This window comes from Alosa sapidissima, chromosome 15, assembly GCF_018492685.1.
Source record: "Alosa sapidissima isolate fAloSap1 chromosome 15, fAloSap1.pri, whole genome shotgun sequence".
NCBI lineage: Eukaryota > Metazoa > Chordata > Actinopteri > Clupeiformes > Clupeidae > Alosa > Alosa sapidissima.
In genome coordinates, this window is record NC_055971.1 from 2,297,758 (window position 1) to 2,323,303 (window position 25,546).

Sequence of the window (25,546 nt, forward strand, 5' to 3'; positions counted from 1 at the left end):
CCATCCTCAAACATCCCACTGCATCCTTTTATCTATACTCTCAAACATGGGTCTTTGAGACATGGGTCTCAAACATGGGCTCTGCTCTCTTTTCAATTGGCTCTGCTCTGGTTTGAATCCTAACTCACAGAGTGCTCGTTGAACAGATCATGGCTTAGACAGTTGTCTGTACCTCACTATCTCGCCACAGGGCTCCTCCAGGGCTCGGTGGTGCTGGGGCCCTTTCTCTTTACTATCTACACCACCTCTCTGGGTCTGATTATCCGTTCGCACAGCTTCTCATACCACTGCTATGCAGACAACACTTAACTCTATCCGTCATCTCCACCTGATGACTCCTTGGTCTCTGCACGGATCTCGGATTGCCTCTAAGACATTATCTACATGGATGAAGGCATACCACCTCGAGCTAAACCTCTCAAAACTTAACTGCTGGTCCTCCCAGCTAAATCGATGACCTATGCGGTTGAATAATACTACAGTGACTTGTTTAGGGCTCGAAAAAAAATAAGTACTTGGACTCAAATTGGCCTTGGTAAGACTTGCACTTGCTTGAGACATATCTGTCTTGACTTTGGACTTGATTCAGACTTCAACGTTAAGACTTGAGACTTACTTGTGACTTGCCAAACAATGACTTTCTCCCACCTCTCCTGTTTACTGTTCATTTTTAACTTTTGTGTTTTTTGATTTTGTTAGTTTGGACAAAAGTGCCTGCTAAGTTACATAACCATATCATATTTTTGTTTGCTGATATGGCTTCATTACCTATGATTTTACATCCTCTCTGATAAGAACGAAACCACTAGAGGCGCACGTTTTCACTTTCCTTCAGTAGCCTACTTTTATTTTGGCGACATCATGGATAGATTTCGGATGAACCGGACACGGACATTGCTACGCTTCCGCTTGGCAAGCCAGACATATCCTTGTCCAGACATTTTCCTTGCCGCACAAGTGTTGCAGACTGTTTGTCACCCCTGTGTTTTTAGCATAGTTTGTGTTAGTGAAATACATATCATAGAATAACTTAATCAGACGAGTGCGACATGATTTCTGACTTAAAATTGAGACCGTTGGCGGCAGGACTGGCAAGCTGAACGTGTTCTCAACCGGCCGTACAAAACGCAGAGCTGCCACTAATGGTTTTGTATCACTTTCACTTCAAATGTCAAATGATAATATTAATCAGTATACTGAACCGCCCTATGGTGGCGATGTTGATAAAACGTCCGCGAAAAAGCGTAAGTCTTTAGATGTAGCTGGAAACCTGAGCTCTTGTTTAAATGTAACTGAGCGGAGTTTTAATGTAAACATCGATGAGTTGCGTGGTTTTCCGAACAGCCAGACTCCTCCAGTTAGGCTATCTGAAAGTGAGGTGGCCGATATTCCGACTCAACTGCCTGTCAGCGCTGCCAGTGATGGCACAACCGATAGAAATGGACAACCCATCCCTAACAAAGAGATACTCCTTAAAGGTGTTGGTTTTACCAGCACCTCCTTCATTGGCCCTCTTTGTCATCAAGGGATTATTAAACCAAAAACGAATATTGATGATGAACTGGATCATTTCTACAAAGAGCTTGAACAGATTGAACCAAAAGATGTAGACAAACCTGATGACTGTAATGCAGACAGAAGCACCCTTGCAAAAAAACAGCAATACCCTGTTCCACAACATGAAATCCAGTCTGACCCCAGCAAGTCGAGGCACCTTGGGCCACCTCATTCAGGCCAGTTGCCTCAAAATCTTACACAAAACTTCAGACACTTGCCGCCTTACTATCAGTGTTGGGATGTTTCATACCCACCTGCCTTGCAAGGGTCTAATAGCCCATTCCTTGGTTTTGGAATAGAAACAAGGTCCCAGAGACCCCTGTATCAATTTCCCTCACCACTCTTACCACCACCACCAAGAATACCACCATATCCTCTTGGAGATGGATCAAGGGACAACATCTGGGGTTCAAACCAAGAAACTTTTCAGTGGGGAAATATGCCACTGAAATCAGGTCATACATATCAGGGTGACCGTATCAACCACGCTGCTTATCATCAAGACCATTACAAGTTCATTCCAAATGACTTTGGTTGTAATGAACCCCACAGCAGTAAACCGGATTGCTCCCAACCCTATAAACAGTCAAGCTCTTTTTTACAGACAAATTCAGAAGAATTTAAGTTTTATCAACAGGCTCACACCCATCCTGGTCGAACAATTGATCCAGGCTCTTTGAAGTTAATATTGATGAGGGGAGCTCCAGGATCTGGGAAATCCACACTGGCCAGGTGAGTATTCGAAAAAATCACATGTAGGGATGTAGCGATTACCGGTATAATGGTAAACCGCGATAAAAATGTTAACGATAACAATTACCGTTTTCATTTCAAATATCATAATTATCATGGTTGATTACCACGGTGTGGAAACTGTGTGTTTAATCCTTCCCACCTTCATCCGAGCCTGCTTTTGACATACGGTACAGTAGGCCTGGTACAATGAAACAAAACTGGTACCCTACTGATTCTGATGTCTAATTGATGGATTTAACTGAGATTCAGATTAGGCTACACCTGCTTTTAAAAGGCGGAAAACGTGCCCTGTATCATGTAGCCACAAAGTTTGTTTCGACAGTCAGGATGTAGGCCTTTGAATGTGAATGAAAATATGTCCTTCTCCAGTAGCAATAGGCCACCTTAAAATGCACCATAAAGCGATCACATCTAGTCAGTAACCACTATGAGCACCCCCAGGTGAAAATGAGTTCCAGCATCCCCGGTTAACTTTTGATAAGGTTTTGTCCATATTTTTGTAACATAGTAAACACTGTCAAACTTTTTGAAAGTTTGAAATTTCAGCTTGTGTAGGCCTATCAGTGCTTTCTGAACATATTGAACATACTTAAAAATATTGCAATAATACCGAAAACTGTGATCATTTTGGTCACTATAACCGTGAGGTTCAAATTTCATACCGTTTTATCCCTAATGTAGGATTGGACTGATCTGTGGTAGTCAAACTGTAATGTTCCCCTCGTCCTTCATGATAAGGTTTTATTACATAAAGGAACCGCGAATCCGATTGAGCGTTATCAACATATGTTGTGCATGGCGGCGCACAAACACCCAGCACTTCTTGATCAATGATTGAATGAATACAAAAACAAAAACTCAATATGTTCGTTCACTGTGTATTAACACCATAAACATTTAACAAATAATCTCCCCCTTTCAGTCAAAAACAGCTTTTAAACCACCCTCCCCTCCCACAGCCGGCTTGGTCCCTGCACCCCGACAAACAATCACAACAAACAATTTACACAATTTCACAACAGTTCAACGAGGACAAATAATCAGTCTCTTACAATCTCAGTCCATGTGCGGCATCCGCCTGCTTCAGAAATAAAGAAAAAAGAAAGTCTTTGCCTCACCGCAGCCTTGTTTGAGAAGTTTACGATATTCAGGAAAATGCCCAGTCCGACGCGTTTAATCCATAAAGACGATCGCGGTTTTGATTGCGCTCCAAAAACAGTCCACGTTGTCCACCAAAAAATAGTAATCCCAAAAAATACGATTGAAAAAAAAGTAACAGCGTCTTCCCAGGTAACCTGTCCCCATTTACTCCCACCTGTCTTTTCTACCTGCGGCGCTCTTTCGTTCAAAAACTTGTCAGTCTATTCATTGGTCCATCTATCAGACCAACCCCCCTCTCAGCCTACAACTTGTGTGTTTCATAAAGGGGCAGCATAACATATTTAAATACAAAGCAACATTGAAAACAAAGTCAATAACAATTCATTGCTCATGGTTTCAGCTTCTAGTTCATTTTAAAAGTGACAAATCTTCAGTTTGTGGATTTGTTACAAAACATTTTTGTAGGATTGGGATACATTTAATCCAAAAAAGCAGGATTATACTGATCCCTGCAGAAATGTAGATTCAGGGTGGACAAAATATCATAAAAGTATATTATATTATTAAATATTATTATATAATATTTTATTTACAGGCCTAATGATCTCCCACTGAACTGTCAATATCAAACCAAAATCACGTTAGTACTTTGAGTCCCTTTTCTGGTTTGTTTTGGATGAACTAGAGTGGTGGACACAGAAATGTTGACGATGGGTCCTGTCTCGACTTTTTGACTCGTTTAGAATCGCCTTTGACTGCTTCAGAGTGGCTGGCTACAGGCATGCACAAACATGTCCTTAAAACAACCCTTAACGTTAGTTTTCAAAACTGCAACTCACCGAGTGACAAAAGCATCAAACTCATTGGATGGAATCTCCCATGACGAAAAAATGGGTACACAAAATGTGTACCCTTAAGCTAGAATGTGTTATGTTAAATATGTAAGGAATACCTGGTTCTGATATGTGACATCTGCAGCAAATTATTTTATGGATGGATATGATGATGACACAAATGTGCAGGAAACCTTCCGCTCTGACTTTATTTGCTGCAATGTTGACTCTAATATATTTTGTCAGTCATTATTTTAATGAAAAGAAAATTGGGTGTCAATGGTATTCACCGCAAATAATTATAAAGATTAGATTTTCCATTAGGCGTGTCAATTGCAAAGAGTAGCAATAATAAACAACAATATCAATTCAATCAATAGCCTTATAAAATAAGCAATGAAAATGAGGGAAAAAGCAATAATAAACAATAATGTCCATTCAATCAATAATAAAAAAAAACAATGACATGGTAAGACTATATTAAGGAGAATATTAATAATAAACAACAATGCCAAATTAATCAACAGCCTAATGGAAATAAAAAACATTATACAAACCATAACGCATAAGAAGCGCTTAAAGAACTAAGTGCATGTTGAACAGGAATGTCTTTAGACCCCTCTTAAATTACCCAAAACTACCACAGGAACGGAGAGCACTGGGCAACTCATTCATTCCACCAACATGGAACCACTGAGGAAAAGAGTCTTGAATTAGACCTAGTGTTTATGAATGGTCGACATAACAGACGCTCATCAGAAGACCGCAGTGGGCGGTTGGGGATGTACGCCTTGATTATTGAATTAAAATAACTAGGAGCAGATCCAGTCAGTGTCCTATAGGCCAAAGTGAGAGATTTACATGCACATTACACATGCTCCAGCATTCTGAATCAGCTGTAATGATCTTAAAACGATCTTACGATCTAAAAACGGTAAAATCTAACTTTCTCAAAACACATCCGAATGACATGATTTTGATGTCAACTCAACGTGTGTACTCCCAATCATCCGTAAATTGATCTAAAGTGCATTTTACTCCGGATAATTCCTTTAAGCTGAAGGTGCCGATCTTTCATCCAGGCTGAAATATCCTTAAGGCTTAAGGCATGCAGAAATCCGATGGGAAACGCTAGAGTCATCAGGTGGGAAAGACGGGTAAAGCTGAGTGTCGTCTGCATAACAGTGATAGTCAAATCCATGGGAGCGAATGGTCTCACCTAAGGAAGTGGTGTAAATAGAGAAAAGCAAGGGTCCTAATACAGATCCCTGAGGCACACCTGTGGTGAGGTCATGAGACTTCGATACCTGTCCCTGCCAAGACAAGTTGAAAGAACGCCCTTTAAGGTAAGATTCAAACCAGTCAAGAGCTTTTCCAGAAATTCCCAGTTCAGATAGTATAGAAAGGAGAATGTCATGGTTAACAGTCAAAGGCTGCAGATAAATCTAGTAGAATTAATACTGATGACTGAGCAGAGGACTTAGCTACTCTCAATGCTTCAGTCACAGTCACATACTTGCTTGAAGACCACTTTCTCCATGGACTTATGAAAAGACAACTGTGTTTTTAGACAAATCCAACTGTACTTACACTTGGCTATGTAATTACCATCCAGAATACTGCAGCCCGTCTTGTCTTCAGTCAACCAAAAAAGGCATATGTTACTAGGGATGCACTGATCCGACTTTTTCAGTCTCGATATCGAGGCCTGGGCTTTGTGTATCGGTGGATACCCGATACCGATCCGATAGTTAAATTAATAAACCGTCATGTGGAAAAGACTAAAAGACTTTCCCTAACTAAACATTACTTTCCTAGAACAAAATCTAACAAAATAACAAAGTTTGTAGAGTATGGCATGCTCTTATCCAGATAGTTTGAATTTCTTGGGTTTGGGTGCTCTTTAGTCCAAGGTATTGTACATCCAGGTTCAAGAATGAGTATAAATTCTCTGACTAAGGCACTCCAACTTAAAATGTCTTTATTAATTTGACAAGTCCTACATGGACATATTAAAAACAAGGCCCACGCATAGCGGCATGAGTGCCTTCTTCAGGGCAGTAACACAAAAGAACAGAGTAGTGTATTTGTTAAGGATGTGGGTAAGGACAGGTGCAGACAACTAGACAATTAGTGCTGAGCTTCTCCCCACTGCTGAGCCTGCCTCTCACACAGCTCTCAGCAGTAGAGAGCTGTCAATCAAAATAGCAAAACAAACTTTGGGCCGCCTCTCACACGGGTCCCTGTATAAGATGGAAAACATTCACAAAATCAAGAAAACATACATATTTTACTTGATGTGAAACTACCCAATCTGCATACATACATAGAGTAGCCTATAAATAGAAACTGAAACCAATGGAATTTCCAGGCTTGAATGAGGAAATAGATTATGCACCGTAATACAGTCCCTCCAGGAATTCGCGATGTTGCGATCGCAACAATTAACGCAAATTCAGCAAATCCTCGTGAATTCTGGGCGACCTCGCAATTTTGTCCAAACACTGCAACTTTTTCGCAAATTTGACCAATCATCATGGTTTCCCCGTGAAATTTCACCTACCACAACAGCCCCTCGCGCAGAATATTGAGTCAGATGCCACACTCACTTCTGCAGACACCAGAGACTGCACTATAACTTCACTCCTCTGCAGTTTTGATGACAATAAATAGAGTGGTGAAGTCCCGCCCCTTCTACTTCCGGTCCATGGGACCTATCTTTCAAAAAATTATGAACGGTTAATGGAGAGATAACAATTATTTTTTGGTCCAGTTTGAATTGTGCCACAAATTTCACATATGATGTGTGTGAATTTAAAAGATAATTTTTCACGTCAAGAAAGTACTGTTGTTCGATAGACTTCAAAAGTTATGTTGGTTTTGTGCGAATCCACTCAGTGGACTACATCTCTCGTCTCGAACGATGTACTTCACCAACGTAATGAAACGATAAGAGCTGTTATGCTAGTTAAAGGTTGCATCTTGCTGCCTGCTATGTCACTTAACAGTATGTAATGTACAGTCTATGGACGAATACAACTTACCTGATGTGTTTAATCCTCTGACTCATGGTATTTTCTTCGGCAAGGAAAGCCCAATTAAGACCTGTTGCTGGTATGCTTGTACAATCTAGTGTGGCTGTGAATGAGCTAACGTCACTAGCGCGACTGATGGGTTTGTAGTCGTTGGAATTACGATCTTTCACAATGTTGTAATTCAATAGTTCCAAAACAAACTGCAAATGTCTTTACATGAAAAATTGTCTTTGAAATTGACAAACATCATATGGGTAATTCAAGGCACAAGTCAACCGGGACCAGAAAATAATTTCTTTTTCGCCATAGACTGCCGTTCAAATTTTTTTGAAAGATAGGTCCCATGGAGGCAAACGGAAGGGGCGGGACTTCACCACTCTATAGAAGGCTAACGTTAATGATCTGCTTTACTTGCATCTGTCATCTCAACCTAGTGTTGCTAACCTGCCTAGGCTATGAAAGTAAGTTAATTAAGGCCTACTCGGTTTACTGACATTTGAGTAGGCTACAATATGCAACCCATTGGCAAACGTTTACACCTGGAGATGTCCTTTTAGCTCGTGTCATGTTTGCTTGTGGGCTCAGTTTGTGTAGTGCTACCAAAATCATAGAAATTAATAACATTGTAAGACATTTACCTCTTCTATGATCCAAGAATGATTTCATACGAGTTATTTTTGAACATTTATTTTAACTAATGACATAGAAAACACCCCGAATTCCATCCACATATCGTAATGCACTATGCAAAAAGTTATTTCCAGTCGTAGCCGAACACAGTGAGATGCAAGCGTTCCAATCCACTTAGAAATGTTATTACGCTAGTCTCACGTCCTTAAAGTGGCAGGCAGTAAATTAGACTTACACACCACCAATGTAATAACATCAAACAAAAGTGTAGTCTAATAGTTTAAAATCAATATGAAATTACTAGATACTTAGTTGGCTATTAGTAATTATGCAAGTCACAGAATATGAATTATTAAAAATATATGAACTTAATATGAATTACAACATATATGAATGTATTGAAACATATGACATGATGCCATCTCTTTAGGGGGCTGTCTTTTTTGGACAGTTCTACGAAAGGATTTTCTGTAACCCTTACTATTTACCTTTACTTTTTAATAAGCATATGTTTTAATAAGCATCAAGATGATCAGTGTAATTTTGGTCTTACTACCCTCAATTAAAAAAAAATCGCAACTATTTTTGCAATTTTCACTTCCTCTTGCAATTTCTTCGCAACTTCCATCGCAATTTTTTAGAAAAGTTATCGCGAAATCAGGCATTTTAGACAATCGCAAACAATCTCAAAAAATCCTCGCGAAATCCTGGAGGGACTGGTAATAGATTATGCACTGTTTTTGTAACTGTTTTTAGCTTTTCATGGTCTTGTAAGAAAATATAGGATCTATTTATAGGCTACTCTATGTATGTATGTAGATTGTGTAGTAGTGACACAGTTAACACAGAGTTTAAATGGTGGTAATTGGTATACGAAATCGGATCAGTGCACCCCTAGATGTTAACCCGCTGTTAATTGTTCAGTGTAAAAGAAAATAAAGAAAAACAGGTTTTAATGTTAATATATCAGCTTAGAAACATAACATAGTAGCCCAAAACCTCTATCAATCAGTATCCTTATCTTAGCTTGTAGTGTGAGAGTGGCCTAGTGGCCTACTTATAGGCCTAGTACTTTAATGTCCAGACAGAAACCTAAAATTCTATATACTGTCCTATTGGTGTTATTTTACTTAGACTGTAAAACAAATTATATTTAATTGACGTATCTCTATAGTTATAAATTCCACCCAAATTCAACTGCTGTCTCACTTCTTTAGAGTTAGGGTTAGTAACTACAGTACAGGTAGCCTAGTTTGTAGTAGTAATAACTATGTTGTATGGCAAAGGTATGTGTTTCCCATCCAAGCTGTCATACTTTAACATTTTAACATTTTAGTTACAGAGCTATGACTACTGCAATAACATTTAAGCTATTAACATTTAAGTGTTTTAACATTGAAGCTTTTAAACTACAGAGTTAACCTATAGGTGCTAGGGCTGAATGATAAATTGCATTTGTGATAATATTGCAAAGTGATCCAATGCAATTGTCTAACTGTGATTACACTGCGCAATATATGATTTCACCAATGCGCATTTACTAGAACATATTTTTTACTAGAACATATTTTTTTTTTCATGGAGTATGACTCCTTTCTGGCCAAATATCACAGCTTTCAAGTCAAACCTCTGTGTAAATCGAGTTGTAGTGATGATTTCTTTAAGTAAACAGTAACACTAAAACAAGAAGCTACGTTAAGATTCGTAGGTAGCTAGGTAGATAGGTATTATATGAACCGTTTTGAGAGCTGTGATGGCAAATAAAGATGTTTCCAGTGATTGTTTAAAAAGGTTATGAATCATTTTAGACACGCCATTTTTCATAACAATGTTTAAAAAAGACAGTGTCAGTGTCATTTTCAGTCAGAACAAACATATTGGTCAAGAGAAAATCAACATTAAATCAGTATTTGTCAGGATATGAATAATTTTGTTCTTAACTGTAAGTAATAGTGTTGATTACATGATCCTGGATAACAAAACATGGGATTTCCAAATCTGGATCATTCAGAAGTTTTTTTGAACAACTGGTCTCAGAAGACTTTAAATTAATCTGTACTCCTGACCATATGGTGTGTGAACTCTACCAAACTCTGCCCACATAACTCTATTAGGTTTTATTTCTACTGTTCTACCTTTAATCAAAAATGTGCATTGCGAAGTATTGCCTTTACAAATTCTGAGAACAGCCTGTGGAGCGTGTTGCAGCTGGATGGCAGGTTGTTGATTGACCACGGTGGGAAATCCCCAACCATTAGAACAAGAAATTTAACATATTTTCATGTGTACAACTGAAATTCCGTCTTCGACCTGCAGGGCCCAGTTCAGATTTCAGATATTGGATTGGATCAAATCATGAAAATGGGTCTTTCAGAAGAAAGAAAAAAATTCTGAAATTGCACTAGATAGATCTAGTCTTTGTTTTGTAGTCTTTGTGAAATAGATCAAATATTCACTTACAAATATTTAGTAAATCACGATTACAGATCTGTTCCTAGCTATAGTCTCCTCTGCATTGTAGCTTAAATGTTATTGTATAGCTGTAGCTCTGTAGCTTAAATGTTAGGGGTGTAACGGTACACAGAAGTCACGGTTCGGTTCATACACTCGGTTCGGACATCACGGTTCGGTACGAGTTTGGTACAATGGAGGGAAAAGCAAAACCAAAAATGCAGAAAGCAATTTTTTTTTTTATTGTGCATGTATCAGGCTGTACCACCTAGTGTCATACAGTCTCTTCCCTGAGCTATCTGCAACAGCCTGAAGTGTGTAAGATGTAGGCTAAACAGTACAATAAGTACCCAGACTCCATCTGTAAGTTGTAAACAAAATAAGACAATCAGCTATAAAACTTAAAATAGGCCTACAGCATCTCTTATTTCTGAAAGTGCAAGTTACATAGAATAATGATTTTTAAAAATCCACTTAAGCAAGACCTTCAACATCTGTGTTTAGTTGTATATGGAAGGGTCTACAATTTGCCTCAATATTTTTCAGTGTGTGTAGAGTAATAATCTAGCCTACTAACTGTGAAAATATCACACTATTTTGCCTTCTTTTAAAAAACGAAATTGCTCCTTTCATTTCATAAACAGACTACAACTAGAAGTCACATGACTTTGCCCTTCGACGTTAACTCACCGTAGCATGGTTTGTTTATTAGCCTGGTTAGCGTTGACACTTACTGTCTATGCACTTAACACTACCAGCTCCTCATGTGAGAAGTTACAAGTTACCCCAACATAAAGGTAATTACCACGCGATTTACATGGCTTTCTGTCATTACGAAATCATTTAATTTAAGCCATAGGTTTTGGATCTATTTGTATGTGTATCCAAAGGCTGGTGAAGCGCAGGGGAAGTTTTTTTTTTTTTTTTCTCATTTCGGTGATTGGTAGCCTACATCATCTGGGTGATTGCTTCGAACATGTGTAGCATATATTTCCACTCACATACCCAACAACTGCTGAACAACGCCGACACACAGTTTCTTATCCACCACTCTCTCGCCTGTACTACTGTCACTGAAGTTCTCAAACTTGCGAAGAGACCAGCGGATCCTCTAATGTGTGTTGCCACCTTAGTGCTACTATCTCTGACTGACTGACTCGACCATAGACTGTATATATAGAACTGGACAGTGTGCCGTCTGTTAAGAGTGATGCGAGCGCTAGTCCAGAGCCCCCTGGTGGCTGGTTGCAGTACAATGCGTAACTCCGCCCATCTCCATGTATTTCAATGGGCAAGCAGCCAACTTTCCGTGTCACTTTTCTCACCTAAAACTATTTTTGCATCTACAACTTTTTATTCGAAAAAATAGTTTTCAAGATGCTTCAATACACACCATTTTTCTTTTCTCGCTGAAATTATTTTTTTCAATGTTATTTTAACAAATCTAAAAAGGGCGTATTTACATCTATGATTGACAGCTGGCTGGCAGCAGACTCGACGCTTTGTCGCTACCTTATTTTAACGACACCTGATATCGACACCTAATCTAACCTAAATAAGTGTTGCTGTTATTATCATTAGGCTATATCTTATCACAGTCTGATTAAATACATATTGATAGTCATACATTGTGTGATTGTTTGTAAAAGACATCGTTGTTAGTTGTGACCGATTCTTAGTGAAAAAATATGTGCTGTTCTTTCGTAGATGCTAAGTATATTAGCTTATAGCATGCTAAATCATGCTAGCATTAGCCAGTTGAGAGGTAAAGGAAAAGGGCTCTGCTATATTGATCCGAAGTAACGTTAGCCATAGTCACGATCATTTACAGTCCTACTTGTTTCAAATGGTTTAATGTGACCAGTGATTGCCGCCACCACCGTTGCAACTTCATTTGAATACACTTAAGTCACTGGGAGAAGGCGATGTTAAGTTTCATTAACGTTAACTCTTGCTTAGTTTTGCACGAATGGCAATAAACGTCACCTAGCCTGCTAGGTCGACAACCTCGGTATGACCATTTATTAATAAGCCAGACACATAACGTTACTTGTTTTTTAGTGAACACATATTGGACCATAGCTTAACGTGAGGAGGGATTCAAAGTTACAAATGGACAATTTGCTTAGTATGCTCATACCAGCGGTATCTGAAAATGCTGAGTTAAGGTATTGTTGTTACCTGCAATTGCACTGCTGGAGAAGCATTTTGCATTGGTATGATTTGATCAGGTCTTGCCAGTGATGTGTAAATCCTCCCGTAGACGTACCCCATTTCAATACGTCTAAATTGAAAACTGTGACAACTCATCATAGGCTCTCTCAATATGTCTGTAATCGTAGCCTATGACTCTACCACAGGGTTGCTAGTACTAGTCTTTCACCAGAGAGGGTGCTCCATTATAAATCAAAAATGTAATATTGCAGCCTTCATGTCAGCTGTAAAAATATGAGAACATGGACCTACTACATCAGGATACTCTGTAGACATTTTACACATAATCAGGAAGCTACTTTGCTGTTCAGTGAGTCATGTGTTTAAAGTGGTACTACATTTAAAGAAACATATTTTTATTTTTTGCTTCAAGTGCATAAGAAAATTACCACATTATGATGGCTAGGTTACACTTTTGTCCAAAGCCATATCCAAATACAATACAATACTTAAATTTAACAGGGATCAATCAATAGCCTAATTAAATATAAACAATGAAAATGAGGGGAGGGGAGGGGGGCAATAATAAATAACAATGCCCATTCAATCAATAATATAACAATAACATGGTAACACTACATTAAGGAGAATATCAATAAAAAAACAATGTCAAATTAATCAAAAGCCTAATGAAAATAACACAGTACTATACAAACCATAACACTTAAGAGGCGCTTAATGAACTAAGTGCATGTTGAACAGATATGCCTTTAGACCCCTCTTAAAAGACCAAAAACTATCACAGGAATGAAGAGCACTGGGCAACTCATTCCACCAACATGGAACCACTGAGGGAAGGAGTCTTGAATTTGACCTAGCGTTTAAGACTGGTCGACACAACAGACGCTCATCAGAAGACTGCAGTGGGCAGTTGGGGATGTACATCTTGATCGTTGAATCAAAATAACAAGAAGCAGATCCAGTCAGTGTCCTATAGGCCAAAGTGTGAGATTTAAATTTAATTCTGGCTACTATAGGGAGCCAACTGAGAGTAACTAGGAGGGGTTACATGTGTCCTCTTAGGCTGATTGAAGACCAGGCGTGCTGCGGCATTCTGAATGATACTTCAAACAAAATAAATGAAAACATTCAAAATTGATTTAGTATCAACCAATAATTATTCTGATATTAATGTTCTTCTAACTTCTACATCTGTGTGAAGGCTACTGTTAAATACCAAGGCAGTTAAATGCAGTGGTATAGTCTACAGTATGTGATACACAGGACTACACAGTAAACCCACTTAAAAAGCATCACCATCTCAGTATACCCATTTAAAATAGGCAAGGATTGCTCACAGTATACCCACCACTACAGCTAACTAGACTACACCACTGGTTAAATGGCGCATTGCAATTTACAATTTGTGTGAGTTCAGGGGCATACAGAAAGTTGAAGTTTGGGTGGCATCAATAAAGAAAATAGAAACAAAGTGATGTGTACAGCCTCAAGTATGAATGATGTCAAGTTAACAGAAGGTTCAGAGCAGCGGCAGACCTATCTTGGTGCCACACAAGTTATTGAAAGTCATGTGTTTCGTAGTGGTGCTGTGCCATGTCCCATGTATAAGGGGCTTCAGGTTGATCCAGTGACAGTGGGTGGTGTCAGGGAGATGAATGAATGGGAACTTGGAGAAAGGGGAAGGACATGCCACCTCAGACCACCCCAGCCAAACCACTTCACATAGGCATTCCCTTGCAGACTAATGGAGACCTCCTTGCCGCCACCTCCAGTACATTCAGCCATCACCCATACCTTATCTGCAAAAAGGAAAGTTACAATAAAGTTAGTCAGACAATTTTACAATATTACAAAGCATATAATGAGGCACTCGACAACACTAGTAATACCAATTAATTAAATATATGTGTGCAATAAATGTCTCTGCCTACCTAATGTTAACTACACGTTTAAACATGCGATTTTAATATTAAACTAGAAAACGCAATTCCAGGGAATTACCAGTGCATGAAAATGCAAAACATATGGTGTGAAATATATTGTTAAAACAGATGATGTGCTAATTGGCAACCAACATGATGAGGTTTAATATAGTTCAAATGACTGAACTAGGTAGATGAGGTTTAATATAGTTGGAATGACTGAACAGTTAAATAGGTGGATAGTTTAAAAGGTTAAATTATTTGCTAGGTAGACAAAGTTTAATATAGTTGGAATGACTGGACAGTTAAATAAGTGGATAGTTTAAATGGTTAAATTATTTGCTAGGTAGATGAGGTTTAATATAGTTGGAATGACTGAACTAGGTAGATGAGGTTTAATATAGTTGGAATGACTGAACAGTTAAATAGGTGGATAGTTTATATAGTTAAATGATTTGCTTGGTAGATAAGGTTTAATATAGTTGAAATGATTGAACGGTTAAATAGGTGGATCATTTAAATAGTTAAATTATTTAGGTAGATAATTGACGATAACTAACAGTTGGAATGGCCCTAATGTTTGCTAGTAGTTATGCTACTATGTTATCAAAGATAATAATGTTAACCAAGTTTTTTTGCTAAAAATGCTAATTAGCATGTTAACTGCTAGCATGCTAACTATGTTACTTAGCTAACTTAGCTAATCATTTTTAACAGTTTTGCTAACTAGCATGCTAACATGCTAGCATGCTAACTATGTTAACCATGTTACTTAGCTAACTTTGCTAATCATTTTTAGCAGTTTTGCTAAAAATGCTAACTAGCATGCTAACACGTTAGCATACTAACTATGCTAACCACGTTACTTAGCTAACTTAGCTAATCATTTTTAGCAGTTTTGTTAAAAATGCTAACTAGCATGCTAACATGCTAGCATGCTAACTATGCTAACCACGTTACTTAGCTAACTTAGCTAATCATTTTTAGCAGTTTTGCTAAAAATGCTAACTAGCATGCTAACATGCTAGCATGCTAATTATGCTAACCACGTGACTTAGCTAACTTAGCTAACTAGCTACAGTGGGTAGGAGTCATAGTTGATGACAAGTAACAGTTACAATGGCCGAACAGTTAGTAGTTTAAAGGGTTAAATTGTTTAACAGTAAAATATTATAGAGAGGACTTTTATTTTGAAACAGTTTTTGGCAGAGGAAGCAGTTGAACAGGATGTGTAGTCTTAATAGGGCCAGTTTGTATGCTTAAAGCCTGAGACTGGCAGTTGGTCCAGGTGGCCCGAACACCTGCCATAGGATTCTAATTGCTTAACGGCCGTATTGTGATGTCATAATCATAATGTTAAGTCAATGGGGAAATTTTGATAGTTTTTAATTAATAGTTTAAAAAGTATAAAAGTTACAAAGCTGAAAAATACATAGCACCCATGTCCTAAGTAAGACCTACGTAACATAGTTTGAATGAAGTTTCTACGTTAAACGGTTGAAGCTGCATTAAGTGCGTTAGAAGAAGAAGAATAATAAGAACTAGAAAACGCAATTCCAGGGAATTACCAGTGCATGAAAATGCAAAACATATGGTGTGAAATATATTGTTAAAACAGATGATGTGCTAATTGGCAACCAACATGATGAGGTTTAATATAGTTCAAATGACTGAACTAGGTAGATGAGGTTTAATATAGTTGGAATGACTGAACAGTTAAATAGGTGGATAGTTTAAAAGGTTAAATTATTTGCTAGGTAGACAAAGTTTAATATAGTTGGAATGACTGGACAGTTAAATAAGTGGATAGTTTAAATGGTTAAATTATTTGCTAGGTAGATGAGGTTTAATATAGTTGGAATGACTGAACTAGGTAGATGAGGTTTAATATAGTTGGAATGACTGAACAGTTAAATAGGTGGATAGTTTATATAGTTAAATGATTTGCTTGGTAGATAAGGTTTAATATAGTTGAAATGATTGAACGGTTAAATAGGTGGATCATTTAAATAGTTAAATTATTTAGGTAGATAATTGACGATAACTAACAGTTGGAATGGCCCTAATGTTTGCTAGTAGTTATGCTACTATGTTATCAAAGATAATAATGTTAACCAAGTTTTTTTGCTAAAAATGCTAATTAGCATGTTAACTGCTAGCATGCTAACTATGTTACTTAGCTAACTTAGCTAATCATTTTTAACAGTTTTGCTAACTATGCTAACTAGCATGCTAACTATGTTAACCATGTTACTTAGCTAACTTTGCTAATCATTTTTAGCAGTTTTGCTAAAAATGCTAACTAGCATGTTAACACGTTAGCATGCTAACTATGCTAACCACGTTACTTAGCTAACTTAGCTAATCATTTTTAGCAGTTTTGTTAAAAATGCTAACTAGCATGCTAACATGCTAGCATGCTAACTATGCTAACCACGTTACTTAGCTAACTTAGCTAATCATTTTTAGCAGTTTTGTTAAAAATGCTAACTAGCATGCTAACATGCTAGCATGCTAACTATGCTAACCACGTTACTTAGCTAACTTAGCTAATCATTTTTAGCAGTTTTGCTAAAAATGCTAACTAGCATGCTAACATGCTAGCATGCTAATTATGCTAACCACGTGACTTAGCTAACTTAGCTAACTAGCTACAGTGGGTAGGAGTCATAGTTGATGACAAGTAACAGTTACAATGGCCGAACAGTTAGTAGTTTAAAGGGTTAAATTGTTTAACAGTAAAATATTATAGAGAGGACTTTTATTTTGAAACAGTTTTTGGCAGAGGAAGCAGTTGAACAGGATGTGTAGTCTTAATAGGGCCAGTTTGTATGCTTAAAGCCTGAGACTGGCAGTTGGTCCAGGTGGCCCGAACACCTGCCATAGGATTCTAATTGCTTAACGGCCGTATTGTGATGTCATAATCATAATGTTAAGTCAATGGGGAAATTTTGATAGTTTTTAATTAATAGTTTAAAAAGTATAAAAGTTACAAAGCTGAAAAATACATAGCACCCATGTCCTAAGTAAGACCTACGTAACATAGTTTGAATGAAGTTTCTACGTTAAACGGTTGAAGCTGCATTAAGTGCGTTAGAAGAAGAAGAATAATAAGAATAAGAACTAGAAAAGCATTTCCTGAAGGAAATACAGTGCATGAAAATGCAAACAATATGATGTCAAATATCATACAGAGTAAAAACAAACTATATTGGTTGCTAGGTAGATGAGGTTTAATATAGTTGGAATGACTGAACAGTTAAATAGGTGGATAGTTTATATAGGTAAATGATTTACTTGGTAGATAAGGTTTAATATAGGTGGAATGATTGAACGGTTAAATAAGTGGATACTTTAAATGGTTAAATTATTTAGGTAGATAGTTGACGATAACTGACACTTGGAATGGCTCTAATGTTTGCTAGCAGTTATGCTAACTATGTTAACAAAGATAATAATGTTAACCAAGTTACTATGCTAACTAGCATGCTAACAATGTTAAAATGCTAAGTATGGTAACCATGTTACTTAGCTGACTTAGCTCATCATTTTAAGCAGTTTTGCTAAAAATGCTAACTAGCATGCTAACCATGTGACTTAGCTAACTTAGCTAATCATTTTAAGTAGTTTTGCTAAAAATGCTAACTAGCATGCTAACTATGCTAACCATGTTACTTAGCTAACTTAGCTAATCATTTTAAGCAGTTTTGCTTAAAATGCTAACTAGCATATTAACATGCTAGCATGCTAACTATACTAACCATGTGACTTAGCTAACTTAGCTAATCATTTTTAGCAGTTTTGCTAAAAATGCTAACTAGCATGCTAACATGCTAACATGCTAACTATGCTAACCATGTGACTTAGCTAACTTAGCTAATCATTTTTAGCAGTTTTGTTAAAAATGCTAACTAGCATGCTAACATGCTAGCATGCTAACTATGCTAACCATGTGACTTAGCTAACTTAGCTAATCATTTTAAGCAGTTTTGCTAAAAATGCTAATTAGCATGCTAACTATGCTAGCATGCTAACTATGCTAACCATGCTACTTAGCTAACTTAGCTAACTAGCTACAGTGGGTAGGAGTCATAGTTGATGACAAGTAACAGTTACAATGGCTGAACAGTTAAAAAGTTCAGTAGTTTAAAGGGTTAAATTGTTTAACAGTAAAATATTATAGTGAGGACTTTTATTTTGAAACAGTTTTTGGCAGAGGAAGCAGTTGAACAGGATGTGTAGTCTTAATAGGGCCAGTTTGTATGCTTAAAGCCTGAGACTGGCAGTTGGTCCAGGTGGCCCGAACACCTGCCATAGGATTCTAATTGCTTAACGGCTCTATTGTGATGTCATCAGCCCATGTTAAGTCTATGGGGAAATTTTGATTAGTTTTTAATTAATAGTTTAAAAAGTATAAAAGTTACAAAGATGAAAAATACATAGCACCCATGTCCTAAGTAAGACCTACGTAACATAGTTTGAATGAAGTTTCTACGTTAAACGGTTGAAGCTGCATTAAGTGCGTTAGAAGAAGAATAATAATAAAATGCCTTGGAAGAACAGTACAGTGCATTTTCATGCACTGTAATAAGAAGAAGCCTAGGAAGAACAGTACAGTGCATTTTCATGCACTGTAATAAGAACTAGAAAAGCATTTCCTGAAGGAAATACAGTGCATGAAAATGCAAAAAATATGATGTAAAATATCATACAGAGTAAAAACAAACTATATTGGTTGCTAGGTAGATGAGGTTTAATATAGTTGGAATGACTGAACAGTTAAATAAGTGGATAGTTTAAATGGTTAAATTATTTAGGTAGATAGTTGACGATAACTGACACTTGGAATGGCTCTAATGTTTGCTAGCAGTTATGCTAACTATGTTAACAAAGATAATAATGTTAACCAAGTATGCTAACTAGCATGCTAACAATATTAAAATGCTAACTATGCTAACCATGTGACTTAGCTAACTTAGCTAATCATTTTAGCAGTTATGCTAACTATGCTAACTAACATGCTAACTATGCTAACCATGTAACTTAGCTAATCATTTTAGCAGTTATGCTAACTATGCTAACTAACATGCTAACTATGCTAACCATGTTACTTAGCTAACTTAGCTAATCATTTTAGCAGTTATGCTAACTATGCTAACTAACATGCTAACGATGCTATGCGGTCCCGTATTTCCACCGTCTTGCGTGTATGTGTCACTTAATATCCATTTCTAAACAAACCAAGACAGCGGACTCCTATAGAAACGCAACCACCCACACCATAGGTGTATCTAAATTAGCTATGTACCAAAAATGACATTTTACCGTGACTCAAAGAGCTGTAGACAGTGTTGTAAGGCTGCGTGTACACAACCGCTTGGAGTTCCAGTGGAATTTTAATTTCACGACGAGAATTCTCGGTCTAACCGTTCATGTGCCGTTGAAACGGTGTAAATAGGCGACCCATCAGGCCAAGCACTATAACTCCGAGCGTGGTAAACAAAATCGGATATTTCAGGCAGTAAATGCTCCCGTTAACAAACAAACCAGATTTTGTTCAAATCTACACACCTATGGCTACTGAAAAATGTCAGGTTAATTTAGCAAATGTTATTTTGAAGTGTTAAAAAACATCGTTGTTTTAGAATTTCTGAACAAAAGTGGTGATAATTGGGGGTGTTACTATATTTAAATATGTGAATTATCAACTTGCGTCAGCTTGAAAAATAACGTTATCAGTATGACTGATCATGGACGTTAGATGACAAATTGAGGTGTTACTTTCACCGATATCCCTGGGAATTTGTGACTGGTTCTTGGCGTAGTGTTTAATGCAGGCGTTTCATTTATCGATCATTCACTTATGCGGTCTACAACTCGACCTACCGTCACAGGTGTAGCTCTAACGGAGGTGTCTTTGTCGTTAACGTTAGAAAAAAATGCAACGTTGGTAAACTGGCTAGTAGTTACATTAATATGACAAGTTGATGAGGTCCATGCTTCATATAACGTTAACTTACGTTGCTTTATCACATCATAAACTGTACTGACTGTAATCTCCATGTACAGTCAATGGTTACTCCATGTTGAGATGGCATACATTCAGATTGAGATATTTGAAAACAGCAAAAACTAATAAAACCGACTAAACATGCATCGACTCTTACGGGAGCTGTTTGCTAATCTTCACCTCAATGACCAACTTAGCCTACCGTTTACAGTAACGTTAATGTAGCTGCTAACGTTAGCATGTAGTTCGCTGTCCGTATTTCTGTTGTTAGCTGATTAGTATTCACCATACTAATTTCTCACAGTCTGTAATCAACATAATAAGCTCTCTTAGACGTATTTAAGAACAACAATAGACAAAAAAACTTTTCAGTTGATACACAAGACTTACCAGACAAGAACAAACCGAAGACTGTTGTTTGTGCTGTTTAGCTAACTCACAGCCGCTAAATTCATTCAGCCAGCTAGCCTTCGGCGCCGAGTCGACCTCATTATCGACCTGTGTTGTGGAAAGGAGAAGGGGGCGGGTTTCACTCGACAAGGGGCGTGTTTAACTCACTGAGTGGGCAGAGCCCGTCTACGGAGAGCCTGGTCAGAGAGGGTTCAAGCGGAGCGAGAGGCGCAAACGTTCGACAATTTCCGCGTTCGATTATTGCAAGGGGGAGGGGGGGAAATCCCCCTTTATGCAGACCAGAGTAAGCCCTTGCTGCACTAATGTCAATGGAGACTTGTGGAATTTTACCAATAAATTGAGGGTTTTTTGGAAAATTGTGTCATAATCTGTAAGTGTTTGGGATCATTTCAAGCCTAATAGTGTAATTTTTTTAGTGTTCGGATTTGTAATAAAATAACTTAATATTAGACCATGCTGCTGCCAGTTACTATCCGGTTGTTATCATGCTAGCTAGCCTCTTAGCTAAGGTAACATTTTAAACGGAGAAGTGTAATTTCTTTGAAATGACAACTAGCTGAATAACACTACTGACATTAGTTAAAGTGGATAGTTTATACTCAAGCGAATTTGCAACAGTATATTAAGTTTAAGCGAAGTCCTTCAACTACTAGTCACTTGTTAGCGCATAGCTGTATTGCCATAGCTACTACCATCCACCTGTATAGCATTTTAAGCTAGCGTTAGCTAGCTAGCTAGCTCGGTTCACATGACTAATTAAATTATTCATATCATGTCCTTAAGAATGATTCATTGGTATCATACGTGATTATGGACAATAATACTGTGAACACAATTATGTTTATCTGTTGTTATTGCTTATTAAGAGAGAAAGTTTATTTAGTGACGTAGGGTGACACTCCCACTTATGCAGACCGGAACTGTCCCGTTTTGCTCCCATAGTAACGAATTACGTTGCTCTATCTTGCTAGTAATCAAGGATCTTTGGCCTGGTCACTCCGTATTAAGTCCCATTGTACCGAATTTTGGATGCAGTTCCACCAGAGTTCCACTGGGGGCGATCGCCATGAGTGCAGAATGAATGGGAGTCAATGGAGCTAGACGGCTAAATTTGTCTCTTTCACCTGATTGCCGTTGACAAATCTCAGATTTGATTGTAGTTTGTATAACTTCAACATAGGTTATAGGTCAAAAGTTGAATGAACGAGTACTTATGTCCTTTTGATTTCTTACAGGTTGGGTCGTTGTTGCCCATAACACGCTAGCATTGTGCTAATGAATGACGTCATTGACAAGTTTGAAAGGCTTTTTAAAACAATTAAGTGACTTTAAAAAATATAATACTCAACCAAGTATATTTTCTTTGCCTCCCCTTTCGAATACAATATTCAAATTACTTGAAAAAAAATTATAACCCGAGAAAAGTGGATTTTGAGGGGTACAGCTCCATAGACCTCCATGCATTCTGCACTCATGGACGAGCGCCCTCATGTGGAACCACAGAAGGAACTGCAACCAGTTCAGAAACCGGAAGTTTTCCGAGAGTGGCAGTTCTCCCCTTATTAGACATTCTCTGGAGTGGGCGTGCCTGACCGCGGCGACTCTTCACTGCGCATGCTTCAACTTCTGCTGCGCAGCCGCACTTCAAATTGGTTGCAAATTTTCCAAGATGGCGTCGCCTCGGCGGCTTCAATTCCATAGAACACTGCTGAATGCAACCACACTGTCCAGTTCTATATATACAGTCAGAGCCCGTCTACGGAGAGCCTGATTTCTTACAGGTTGGGTCGTTGTTGCACATAACATGCTAGCATTGTGCTAATGAATGACGTCATTGACACATTTGAAAGGCTTTTTAGAACAATTAAGTGACTTTAAAAAATATAATACTCAACCAAGTGTATTTTGGTTGCCTCCCCTTTCGAATGCAATACTCAAATTACTTGAAAAAAATATATATCCCAAGAAAAGTGGATTTTGAGGGGTACAGCTCCATAGACCTCCATACATTCTGCACTCGTGGACGAGCGCCCTCATGTGGAACCACAGAAGGAACTGCAACCAGTTCAGAAACCGGAAGTTTTCCGAGAGTGGCAGTTCTCTCCTTATTAGACATTCTCTGATACAGTCTATGGACTCGACCAACGACCTGACAAAAAAAACATAGGCGCCAATCAGAGCTTCAGAGCTAAGGCGGGGCTACAGATTAGCGTTAGGTGTCGCTAAAGAACTCCCGTAACTCTCGCTACTTAACAGTAATTGCGCATGACATTAATTAATACGCACACGAGTTTTATGTTTTTTTATACCGTGTATTCTCCGTGTAAATTCATGCACCGAACCGTGACGCCCGTACCGTTTCGGTTCAATACGAATACATGAACCGTTACACCCCTATTAAATGTTAATAGTTTAAATGTTATTCTATTGCTGTAGTTATGTAGCTTAAATGTTATTGTATTGCTGTAAGTAGTTAAGGATAAACGTGTCTGCCAAATGAATAAATGTAAAGTAAAGTTTAACCAAATTGTGTTCCCATAAAATAATTCCCAAACAATTGTTAATATCAAACATAACATCATACATTTAATTTTAGCTATTATTTATCACTGTATGATGACATAATTCTCAGATGAACAGTGAACACTGATGAACAATGATGAATTTCATGTCCAGTCTGTGCCTCATTCTCAGAGAAAGCTGGAAGGTGGTTTGTCTATAAAACCCAAACTTCTCAAAGTTCTTTGACTTGAGGCCCGCTCTTGTCATAGGCCCTACCCACATGGTTGCATTATGCTTGCATTAGAAATACAAAACAGCAGCAATAAGATGGGTATGGACTTCAGCATGAAGTTTACATCATGCAGGCATCACACTCGTAGACAAATGGAGAAATTATATAGCTTACATGTTCTTTTATAAAATTGGATTTGAATGTCAGAAAATACATCTGCTGTTGTGTATGGTAAACAACTGAGCAGACAGGCATAAGTCTGATTTGGAGATCAGGCTTATTAAATAGGAAGAATAATAATAAGGCGACTCTCAGTTTCTCTTGCGCAGATGCACACACACACACAAACTGAATGAACACTCATACCAGTTCTACCTAATTTTTTGCCAAGCTATGTTTGATGACATCAAATTAGCAAGTATTTCCTGATGAGAAACAGGCTCAGGTGCATCCCATTTAGAGCACTGGTTATCCAGATCTGGCACTTATTATTGTCTTCATCAAAGAGGTTATTTTTTCAGTTTGATTTGTCTTCTTATGTGGCAGGTTACACAAAAGCTATGTAGGGAGGTAGGGCATGGCCCATGGATAGTTTGGCACGGATCCCCATCAAGAGGTCTCTCTCTGAGCACCTTACTAGTGAATTATGTTACACTTAAGTAAGATTGACTAATTGAAAAGTGCATCTGAATATCTCTAGGGACCTATTGTCGTCTTGTCCCAATGGACTGATCCTAAGTACTGATGACTACTTTCTTCAAGAAGACCGTTATGTTTATGACGCACGCCTACTGGGAGATGCACATCATTGGAACCAAAGTCGAAGTATTACTTCCTGTCATTTATCTGTTTCAAATGGAACTTTTTTTGTTTTATAGAAAAATGTTTGGGTATGTTATACTGTATTTTGTTATAATGTGAAAATTTCAAGATATTTCACATTTCTCACCTGTCTTCATCCTTCAGCTCGAGAGGCATTACGTGATTACTGCTCACCAATTATTATTGATAATACAAACATGCAAGCCTGGGAAATGAAGCCATACGTGCAAATGGTGAATATGATCTAGAAGTCTGCTCATGAATAACTTACTGTATGCTTAGAGCTGTTCTCCTAGCTGTACATTTGCAGGATAGGTTATGGTTTTCTTCATTGCAAAAGCAAATCAATTTGTTAATGGTCTAGTAGCTGTTTTTCGTTCATCAATACACTATGTAAATTACCTTTTAAATATCTTACACATATTTTGCCCCCTTTCATTCATACAGGCTGTAGAGAGAGGATATATTGTGTGTTTCTGTGAGCCTAACACTAGTTGGAAATATGAGCCGTCTGAATTAGAGAGGTAAGCTATACCTTTCTTATCTTAAACATAATGTAACAGTTAACAGACATGGATTGAAATTAGTCCTAGACTATTTTTTTTTTTTTTTTTATGAGAATCTTCATTGAATGCTTTTAGGACTAGAGTTAATCCATGTTACAGGAAACTGGCCCAATGTTTCCAACTGATCAATTGAAATGTATGCTGTATATATTTGTTATTTATTTTAGGAGGAACAAGCATGGTGTCCCAAAACATAAAATAGAAAAGATACTGGAACGATTTGAACGACCCATGACTGTGGATATTGTGCTAAACTCTCAGGAACCTCTTCGTCAGTACACTGAACATGCTTTTAAACAACAGAGAAGGAAGAGGCAGTATGACTGTTTTCAGTAGATGAACTTTGGAGTTTATCACTAATAATAATAATTCTAGATGCCAAATTGGCTGTGAACATTTGGCTACAACTCAGGGAATGATTGTCATTCAGTGAATCTTTATTTTTTACTTTGTAATTTTTAAGATTTTGCCACCATAATGAAATACATTGAATAAATAATTTATTTTCAAGTTTTGTTTGTTCAGAGTGTGAATGCAGACATT

At 37.6% G+C, this 25,546-nt stretch overlaps 1 protein-coding gene across 1 annotated transcript; it reads left to right on the forward strand.

The window, feature by feature from the left end:
- Window positions 1–888: 888 nt before the first annotated feature.
- On the forward strand, window positions 889–25,513 carry n4bp2l2 (NEDD4 binding protein 2-like 2). Its single transcript, XM_042062993.1, has 5 exons — window positions 889–2,289; window positions 24,316–24,440; window positions 24,582–24,670; window positions 24,885–24,961; window positions 25,171–25,513. The coding sequence occupies exons 1-5, from the start codon at window positions 1,169–1,171 to the stop codon at window positions 25,337–25,339; spliced, it is 1,581 nt and encodes a 526-aa protein (XP_041918927.1). The 5' UTR covers window positions 889–1,168; the 3' UTR covers window positions 25,340–25,513.
- Window positions 25,514–25,546: the final 33 nt, after the last annotated feature.